Here is an 11135-nt window from a genome sequence, read left to right as displayed (position 1 = left end):
ACAATATCCATATGACCTTAAATACTATTGTATGAGATGGTATAATACGCTACCATTATGTATAATAGTTAGATATCGTTATAAAATACAAACAACAAATATGGAATTTATACTCCAGCAACAAATACACATCGATTTTAGTCACGGCGGGAAAGAGCATATCCTCAGAAATCAATTTGGAGTCTAGGGGCGTCGACTTCGACTGCGAATAAACGACCGTTTTTGGCTTCAACCATAACTCTGCCATTGTATTTGGTGGCGAAGTGGTGGAGCTGTTGTCGGAAGGTTAGCCGGAGACGGTGGCAGGGATGCCGGAGTTCAAATTTGAATCATCACCAGCACCAAAGAAAAAATTGAATCTAAATTTAATTTGGTAAAGTTGAAAAAAGAAAAAAACTTAAAATTTAATGAAGAAGGTGAACTTTGTTTAGTTAATGGTTGACAACTGAAAAATTTGAAATTCCTCAGATCATATTAGCTTGATTGTAGGTGTAAATAAAGGAGCAGTGGAGCAAAAATTGGTGCACGAAAAAAGGAGCAAATAATGACATTTTGATATGTATGGGGGATGCGAGAGAAAAAGTAAATTTAAGGAATTTAAGTAATTACTTTGAAATTTTTGTTATTACTTTTCTAATATGAGATTTTATGTAATAAGATAAAGTTACCTTATGTATATATGTATATTTTAGTTAAAATTTCAAATCATGTTGTTTTTGGAGAATTTAGAACGCAGACTTGCATCGAGGCTTCTAATTCTCTCTTTTGTGAAGATTGGAATAAGTTCGTTGACCTATTATAAAGTTGATATTTTGTGCCACTTTCAAGTTAAATATGCTTTACTCTAGCAAAAGATCTAACGCCGACAATCGCGGATAAGAGTAAACAATTGCTACCTTCACAAGATAAGAGTAGATTGCGTACACGCCAACAACAACAACAAATCCAGTATATTCTGTGGGGTCTGGGGAGGGTAGAGTGTACGCAGTCCATACCACTACCTCTAAAGAGGTCGAGAGGCTGTTTCCGATAGACCCTGGCTCAAGATCGGGGGCCACCGGCATAAAAATAATCCTAAAATCGAGCAATATGGCCAAGGGAAATTCTCGAAAGAGGCAAAAAATAAATCTTTGAAATAAACTTTTACAACACGATATAGAGATGCACCGAAGGAGTCTTAAGAATATCTAGTAAAGTTGTTGTCATGTGAGCAGGAGGTCGCGAGTCCAAGCCGTGGAGACAGCCACTAGCACAAATGTAAGGCTACGTACAATAGACCTTGTGGTCTGGCCCTTCCCCGAACGCCGCATATTGCGAGAACTTTAGTGCACCGACCTGCCTTTTTATCATATAGAGATGTATGCCTAATAAATTAGCTGTTCATTTTTACGTTTATTTTCTACTTTCACAATTCAAGATTGATTCTACTGCTATTAAAGAGAAAACAAGAAGATCAAAACTACAACATATCAAATATTGATCATGGAACAGAAATCAAAGTTACGGAACCAAGAGGGGACAAAATCCAATGGCTATTAGTAAACAATAGAGAGAATTAAACATTGAAATCCCTATGACATCCCAAGGAGTATGTACATATTCCAACTAAACACACCAAAAACAAAAATTCGACAGCGAATACGCCCGTTAGAATCATAGGCACAACCACAGAGGGAGAAATGACACACATAGGTCTTAGACCATAAGCAGTTGTTTGTCGAAAATTTCAGATCATTTCCTACAGAATGTATGCATCAAAAAACTTTCCAATTCAAGTCATCGCCAAAGAAGCTGCTGCCTGGAAGGACTACTGGAGTGTGTTACCAAACGCGGTATACAGAAAACCACAATGCACCATTCAGAAAAAGCGTTATTGCAGAAGCCTCTTGTTTAACGTCTACATCAGTTCTACTGTTTTTTGTTAATGTCATACAGCACACAAGCATCAGCTGCGGTTTTCATCTGAACCAGAAGACAATTGTCATATCGATAACAGCATTTTACATATGCAGAATTCTTCTATAGGCTGTCAAAAACTAGCATAGATAGTAGTTATCTACCTGTATAACATTAACAAATTGCTTGATTGCCCATCCAAACACAAGAAGAGCAAGTAAGACGAGATAAATCCAACTTCTTGTTGTAGTATTTACAAGAACCTAAATACGGAATGCAGAAACTGTCGATCAGCTTCTAAAACACAGGCAACAAAAACACAAAGATATTGAAAATCATAATAGCGAAGATCTTACATCAATAAGACTATCAGTCTCTTTCCTTGCAAGAAGGAACAATGTAATATAAAGAACCTGGTAAATAAGAGGTAAAAATCAGACATCAATTGCGTGTACATGAAAAATATCTCAGCTTTCCAGAATCGATAGAGATGGTTACCTCACATGACACGCAACAGTAGCCCATAAACATCCTATTTCCATAATAAAGCCTAAATAGCCAGCTGCTGCTGTCCTTGACGTCTTTGTGACTCGTCTTTCCTACTAAGAAGGTACTGCAATAATTTTTTTCCAAAAATTATCGGTTGAGAACACATGATAATCAGAAGTCTAAACGCATTATAATAGAAAACACAAAGCAGAATCAATCTAAACGATATCTGTCTTATCGGAGAGTTTATTACCTATACATTTGCAACCAATGGCTGGAAATATCAAGAGCAAGCAATGACAAGAAAACTAAACCAGGCCTGAAAGCAAAGAGGACACAGGAGGAAATAAATCTTTAAATATGCCAGAACTTAAACAGTCCAAAAGCTTACGGAGACAGGAGTTAATGAAACTACCTATAAACCTGCGAAAGAATAACCAGCAGACAGGCAGTGCTAACCCTGAAAAATCAACGGCCCACATAAACAAGAAAGCAGAATTGAGTCCTAATATGAAAGCAGGGCAGACGCATTAAATGTTCAAATACAAGGGTTTTGGGGCGGGGGTTAGAGTTAAGGGTTAGAAACGTGGCACTACCTATCTGTCACCATGTCCAAAACAGCCCCAAATGTCGAAGCTGAATCCAGAGAGGAATTAAAACTCAGATATAGTTTTATCAAAGCCAGATAACAGGAATTAAAACTCACAGATGATACACACTATTGTCGTCTGTAACTTTTTTTTTTCTTTATGAAGTTATTAACATGTATAAAATTTTGGATCACATGTCACCAGTAACCAATAACTTAAAATCCAGAAGATTCTGTGAGGGAATGAACACACAAGTCTTCAAGAAGTTTCTTTGAATTAAGACTTAGGCTTTTAGTCGTCAAAGGTGTGTCCACAAATACTTACCTTTTAGACAGGGGATGTGTATGTAAATTGTGAAGGAGAAGCGACCGAGAGGAACAGGTAGAAGTTCCTTAATGCATATTGCAACTGCCAACAATACAATCCTTCTGGTACTGTGTTTGGATACACTTAATATATAAACAGAAAATGCCAAACATCTTATGTACTCCCTCTACTCCCTCTGTCCATTTTTACTTGTCCAGTATTGGCTTGGCACACCCCTTAAGGAGCAAGCAATAGAATGTCAATTTTACGATACCACTCTTCGAATATAATAAATTCAATATTTTGGGAAATGCACTGAGAAGTGACTATAGCTAATAATAACGGTAAATTAGGAACTAAGTGATAATTATCTCTTGATTTTGTGAAGTGGACAAGTAAAAGCAGACATCTACTTTTGCACCCAAGAGTGTGGCTTAGAGGTCAATGAAGTGGGTTGAAAACCTGAGATCTCAGTTCAAATCCCAGCAAACACAAAAAACACTAGGTGATTCTTTGCATTTGTCCTAGCGGTCGTGGACAGGGTTACCGAATAACTGTTGCTGGTGGGAGGTGCCAGGTATCCCGTGGCCGTGGATTTAGTCGAGGTATGGAAAGCTGACCCAGATACCATGGTTATCAAAAAAAAGTGGACACCTGCTTTTAGTATAATAGACAAGTAAAAGTGGACGGAAGGAGTATGTTTTAATTCTGCAGTATGTACCTCAAATAGATCCATTATTGAAACCTTAATTTAATAACTTCAAGGAATATTTCTCTCAGAACCAAAATCCCTCTCAGAAGAACTCAAGGGAAACAACAGTGATCATTTTTTGATCAAGTAAAAATTATATTTATGTTTCTGCCAAATCCCTCTCAGAAGAACTCAGGGAAACAACAGTGATCGTTGAAATGATAAAGTGGTAGACTTTAAGGAAATTGGTCATTTGAATGGCATTCCCATGCATCTGCTAATATTCCTTTTCCTTTTGGTTTCCCCGTTTGTACGACTGGTGTACAAAACCAACGCTGGTTCCTCACGGTTTCTCATTTCATCAAATCTCCAGGACCATCAGACACCACACTTTTTTACTAGTTTCTTGGTCGATAAATGCAAGTCGGATATAAGAGGAAAAAGTCAAACAAGCATCAATTTTAGCTACAATTGTACTCATAAGATCTTGGTGCAGTTCAGTTTTACGAGTCGGTCACATGTAGCAGTTCAGATTTCAGGTAGCTTGGTGCACTAGACTGCAACACCTCCAAGCCAAGCCCGTAGCATTGTAGCAACTAACTCAGTACAGGGTTTGGCTACACTCCAACTCTTGCTCCATCAAGATCTACACTAGGCTGCTTAACAAACTCGGTATCCTACTTGCAGATGTTATTTAAGGTAAGTGTAGCTTGCATTATTATCCTGTGATTCATATCCTACTTAACTTCTTTCCCCGATCCATATAACTGCTAGTATTAAAAGTGGAGGAAAAAAAAAATCAAAGTTCGGAGGTGAGAAAGCCGGTTTTTAGGGGAAGAAAAACAGTATGGAATAGGTGCATATAAGGGACAAAAAGTGAAGCAAAATGGATAGTATACAGAGGATGGTAATCAGAGTGAAGAGGTTTAGGGTTGACAGTGAAAAAGAGGTTGACAACTTGAACAGGATACAAATTGACTTAGAAGGTTTATCCAGCTGACTGTTGAATCTAAGGTATACATCTCTTTTCACCTACGAGATTCCAGCAGCATCCGGTTTCATATAAGGTAACATACGAATAGTTCCTTTTTTGGTTAAAATATATCTCAAACTAGAGATCCACCCACCCGAAATAAAGAAGAATAAGTGCAGTATTAATAACTGCTCCATTTCTGGATTTTTTTCTTTCTTACAACTGTTCGCCCAGGCAGAGAGCTGAAGGCAGAATGAGGAGGAATGGTTTATTTGCTCAAAATACGACTTGCTTCCATATGTTCTTCACATATGAGCATACTTCCAACCAAGATGTTGGTGAGTCAAACAATTTCATCATTGACCAATCCCCAAATTTCTTAAATATAAAACAGAAAGCATTTCGCATTATTCTTTATGGAGTTTCTGAATAAATATGTTTTACTTCCAAAAATTTGCGGAACCTTGTACGAATTGAGACAGAAATTAGACCTCGTCACTTTGACATTTCAACACCGGTTATTAGCAACAATAAACTATAACCTAGCAAATCAAGGACTCAGACTAACGCACACCCAGAAAAGATGGTACCGGTCAAACACAAAACAAGCAAAACTCTTACATTGATTGAATTTGCGAGCACACCAACCATCCAAAGCATCACAAACGAAACTGAAAACAAAAAGCTCAATTAACCAACAGTCCACTTCCATACACTCCAAAAAGAAACACAAATCAAGGGAATTCACCTAATAAAATACAGAAGTGAAAATAGCTTTTTGTCCACAAAGCACACAGCAAATGCAACGCAATTCATCAAAATTCTCAAGTACCCTGCATCCAACAAATGCAACAACCAATTCAGCACAACATATCTATAAACCCAATTTAACATCGAAGAGTTACTTAAGTGGCATTTGTTTGTTTGAACAAAGTTCTTTGTCTGAGTTCTACAAAGTTGACAGTAATCTCAAACCAAAAGCAGTTAAATCAAATACAATACTGAATTTATATAAAAACGATGCATGAATAAGCTATCAAAACATTTATGAATCTAAGAGGAAGAGATATATATACACAGTCTGAAAACAGACAAATAAAGTAATTCATTATGACCGAATCACGCAGGATGTCAAAGAAAAAAGGCACAAACAACATAGTGCAAGAACGTTAAAGGAAAAATGTAAATCCCAAAAAAGAAATAGTGGAAGTTAATACTGGGCAACCACGTTGAAACGGAGCTTTGATATTGATAAAACCCATAACTACATAAGGTAGAACATGGTACTTGATTGATAAGACCACCACAAGAGCATCATGGAAAAGAATATTGAAATAATTTCCTAATCTCATAAGAGCACAAGAACTTGCAGTGCAGCATAGTACTTCTTATGCAAACAAATGAGAATCAAACATAAGAGGAATTAAGGTGTAAGAAAATGAGAATCAAACACTAAAGGGAAGTGAGTTGCTTAGAAGAAAACCAGAGCCAATTTCATCTCCAACAAATTCCATCACTTAAGTGGTGAATTTACAGCCTAATTTACGGGGCATGTGAACCCATGGTCTCTCTGAAAATCTAGGTATTTAATGTATATATTTTCTAAAATGAGTGAAGGGGAACCTTGGAGTAACTGGTAAAGTTGCTGCCATGTGACCAGGAGGTCACGGGTTCAAGCCTTGGAAACAGCCTCTGGCAGAAATGCAAGGTAAGGTTGCGTACAATACACCCTTGTGGTGGGGCCCTTCCCCGGACACCGCGCATAGCGGTAGCTTTAGTACGCCGGGCTGCCCTTATTTTCTAAAATGAGTATAATATTATCTTCTGCACCCATGCTATAAGAAGACTAAATGGTGCTCTTGGTTGAAGGTTGAGTTTTTTACCTAGAGGACTAGGGATCAATTCCCACTTAATAAATTACTATTCTTACTTTTTTAGTGTGCGCCCATGTTCTAAAAGTCCTGGATTCGCCTCGGCATTTCACTTGTATACAAAACAACAACAAAACCAATGTATTCCCACAAGTGGGCTCTAGGAAGGATAGAGTGCATGCAAACCTTAACCCTATATCACGGAGATTGAGAGTCTATTTCCAAGACCCTCAACTCAAGTAACGCATAACAAAACAGTTGAAAAAGGCAAATACAACAGTAAATGGAACATAGCAAATAATATGGAAAGGATAACATAATATAAAACAAATTCAAACAGGTTTGTGTTCATGTTACACGAAAAGCACAACCAACGTTGTGGCTTAGTAATTAATAAAGTGGTTCATGTCTCATGTTCAAATCCCACCAGAGACAAAAAAAAGACTAGGTTATGTCATCTCAGGTTAAAATCTCAGCAAAGACAAAAAAATAATAAGTGATTTTTTTCTAATTTGTCCTATCCTTGATGGACAAAGTTACCTAGTACCTAGTACCTAGTACCTGTTGCTGGTGTGAGGTGGTGGCAGGTATCCAACGGACTAGACACAAACAACAACAACAACAACAAACCCAATGTATTCCCACATAGTGGGGTCTGGGGAGGGTGAAATATACGCAGTTCATACCACTACCTCCAGAGAAGTAGAGGGGTTGTTTCCGGTAGACCCCCGACTCAAGATAAAGAATAATAATCAAAGTCGTAATAATGCATGAAACAAGGAGAAATAACAGAAATAAGACACCCACAAAGTAATACCCTACACTGACGAACCAAAGGCACCCACCACCCCCATACCCTCTAACTATCAGCTCCAACCTTTGAACATAGTCCTAAGACTAAAACCCCGGCTACCCCAAAGCTCTTCTAACTACTGGCTACGACTCCACTACATGCTCTAGCCTTCTAACCTAATTCGCATCCTTCATACCTTCCTATCTAGAGTCATGTCTTCGGTAAGCTGTAACTGCTCCATGTCACGTCTAATCACCTCTTCCCAGTATTTCTTCGGCTTAACCCTACCCCGCCTAAAACCATCCAAAGCTCGCCTTTACGAACTGGGACATCCGTGCCCCTCCTCATCACATGGCCGAACCATCTCAACCTAACTTCCCGCATCTTGTCCTCCACCAAAGCCACTCTCATCTTCTCCCGGATAGTCTCATTCCTAACCCTATCACTCTTAGTAAGCCCGCACATCTAACGCAACATCCACATTTCCGCCACCTTCAATTTTTGAAGGTGGGAGTTCTTGACAAGCCAACACTCCGCTCCATATAGCATGACCGGACCAGAAACAAATGGTTATAAAAAAAAGTGTTCCACGAAAAATACTAGCATGTAGCATTACCAAAATTATAACCGTTTGTGTCTGGTCCGTTGGATACCAGCCACCACCTCACACCAACAACAGGTACTAGGTAACTTTGTCAAAACTAGGACAGATTAGAAAAAAATCACCTAGTATTTTTTTGTCTTTGCTGAGATTTTAACCTGAGACGAATAACCTAGTTTTTTTTTTTCATCTCTGGTGGAATTTGAACCTCAGACATGAACCACTTTATTGATTACTAAGCCACAACATTGGTTGCGTTTTTCATGGAACATGAACACAAACTTGTTTGAATTTGTTGGATGTTATGTTATCCTTTCCATATATTTGCTATGACTTAGTTGCTATGTTCCATTTACTATGGTAACTTTCCTATGGATAAGGATCACAATAATGCAACATCCAGCTCACACAGGTGAAAATAGAAGATTTGCTTTCAATAAATTTCAACAAACGAACACATAACTCCGTTCTCATTATCATAGCCTTCTTCATTTTCATATACTAACGGATTTCACTTAGAAAAGAAAATATTTCATACTAACGAATTCAAGTCCATAATTTCATAATATATCAAAACAGTTAGAATATTGAAATTCAAAAAATTAAAAAGAAGAAGTAAGTTACCAATGATGTTAGGAATATAAAGATAAACATTTAATGGCTTCGGTTTCGATTTTCCGGCCATCGGAAATCTGATCGATCGGATAGGAATTGTAATTGTAATTGAAAATTATGCTTTCGATCTAATAAGTGAAAAAAGAAAAATAGAAGACACAGAGAAAAAACGAGTGAAATATTCTTTTGGTCTCTTTTTAATATTTTATACAAAAGAGAAAAAAGAATTCTTTTCCTCCACTTGAGATATAAGTATCATTCAATTTTTAAATTAATTTTTTTTTTACAATATATTTTGCTAAATTTTTTATTAGCTTTCAAAACACAGGACGTAACTTGTAAATTAGTATAATATAAGGAGAAATATAAACTTATAATTCACAAAATAATATCTGCTTTTCAAAATATAGTAGCCGTTTGGCCATAAAAATTATTTATTTATTTTCAAAAAATTATTTCACTTTAATATAAAAAGTAAAAACTGTTTGGCCATGAAAATTTCAAATATAATTTGAAATTGTACTTGTTTTTACTTTTTTCATTCTTACTTCTCTTGCAAAATTTCAAAAACAATTTAAATTTATATTCATGATAAAAAACAACTCTAACTCCAATTTCAACTTCAGAAAATTATGATTTTCATGACCAAACAGGCCAATATTAATATGAGCACTTCGAAGTTTAGGACAACTCGAGAAATTTTTTTTATCTGTTCTTTTAACCTTAATTTTATTTTGAAAAAAGACATAAAGTAATCCCTGAAGTTGTCTGACTTTTGCAAAAAGACGCCTAAATTATACGAGTGACGTATTACCCCGAAACAACTTTAAAGTATTATTCATACTTTCTTTTCGGTCAACACCATTTACACCAACAATATGTAAATCACGTGTCAATCATCATTTGACACATGTCAAATTAATTTTAATCCTTTTTAAAAAGAAATTATGGCCATATGATTTAAGATAGGTCAAACCCATCGATAGGACCTCAAACTTATCCTTAAAATTCGCTTAGGCCTCTAAACCAAGGTTTGTACCTATTAGACCCCTAAACCCTCCTAATTTTGTTTTGATTGAGCATTTTTTTTACACAATCAGCAAAATGTATATAGACAGTGTGTTACACTCGCGTGACGTGGAAAAAATGCCCAATAGAAAAAAACACGTGGCAAAAAAATATATGTGGAATTGTTGACTTTTTTTCTATTTAATTATCTATTTAATAATAATTTTAATTAAAAAAAAAAAAAAAACACCCCCACCCCCAATCGTCATCTTCTTCACCCTACCCTACCCCCTTCCTTCGTCTTCCATTTTCTTCAACCCACCCCACCCCCCTTCGTCGTCTTCCCTCACACATACATACATCGTATTTACCATCCCTCCCCACCCCACCCCCCATTGTCTTCACCCCCACCCCCACCCTATCATCTTCATCTCCTTCCCCCGTTGTCTTCACACAACTCCATTTTTATTTCTCTTCTCCATTTTTTTCGACGATCATATTAAGACAATAAATTAAAAACTAAATTATATTCTTCATTGTCAAATACCATTGAAATTTCAAGAAGTAATATTTTAGTCATTATATTAATAATTCAAAAAAATTTAACAAGATTTGGACAGTAACAAAAACATCGAGTTTAGAATCTTTGCCAGCAGAGATTTTAAATCGAATTCAGCCATGGACACAAGTTATTTTATTTTGAATTGAAGGAATTCAGTCATGGACTCATGTATTTTTCATGGAAATAAAAGCAAATATATCACTCTTCAAGTTTACTTTGAGTTTTCCAACTGAATTAGAAACCTTTAATTTAACTATTGTGATTGTCTTTGTCAAGGATGAAGGCATTACTATAATGGAACCTTGAGCCTCAGATGAACAAATTTAAGTTTAAGGAAAAAAAATGAAGAAGATGAGTTGGAGAAGAAGAAGTTAGAGAAAAAATGAGGTTTTTCTTTTGTTTCTTTTAATTTTGTTTAATTAATAATTTTTGGGGGGCTTACAGTGCCACTTGGCACCATTTTATTTGAGATTTAGTTAAAAAAAATATTTCTCCCGCGCCTCCCACGACTGCATAACTCGCAATGTGCCATGTAGGCAAAAAATGTTCAATTGAAACAAAATTTGGGAGTTTAGAGGTCTGATAGGTACAAGTCTTAGTTTAGGGGTCTAAGTAAATTTTCGGGATAAATTTGAGGTCGTATTTGGCCTTTTAGATAATTTCTTTTCTTTTTCTTTATTTTTTTTTCTTTCTTTCTTCCTCAAATATTTTGTAGAAGTTCTTTGCCATAGTTGTCCAAG

General features: G+C 36.3%; 1 protein-coding gene across 1 annotated transcript; it reads right to left on the bottom strand.

Moving 5' to 3' along the window:
- Positions 1-1453: 1453 nt before the first annotated feature.
- LOC107852074 (probable CDP-diacylglycerol--inositol 3-phosphatidyltransferase 2) lies at positions 1454-9050 on the bottom strand. The gene is made up of 10 exons (XM_047400995.1): positions 8835-9050; positions 5694-5778; positions 5567-5616; positions 2982-3021; positions 2801-2845; positions 2639-2704; positions 2395-2509; positions 2253-2309; positions 2061-2159; positions 1454-1962 (listed from the first exon to the last, which is right to left on the bottom strand). The coding sequence occupies exons 1-10, from the start codon at positions 8893-8895 to the stop codon at positions 1909-1911; spliced, it is 672 nt and encodes a 223-aa protein (XP_047256951.1). The 5' UTR covers positions 8896-9050; the 3' UTR covers positions 1454-1908.
- Between the last annotated feature and the right edge of the window lie 2085 nt (positions 9051-11135).

The sequence above is a fragment of the Capsicum annuum genome, chromosome 1 (genome assembly GCF_002878395.1).
Source record: "Capsicum annuum cultivar UCD-10X-F1 chromosome 1, UCD10Xv1.1, whole genome shotgun sequence".
NCBI lineage: Eukaryota > Viridiplantae > Streptophyta > Magnoliopsida > Solanales > Solanaceae > Capsicum > Capsicum annuum.
The sequence above is the reverse complement of the archived record's forward strand: the minus strand, read 5'-3'. Positions and strand labels throughout refer to the sequence as shown.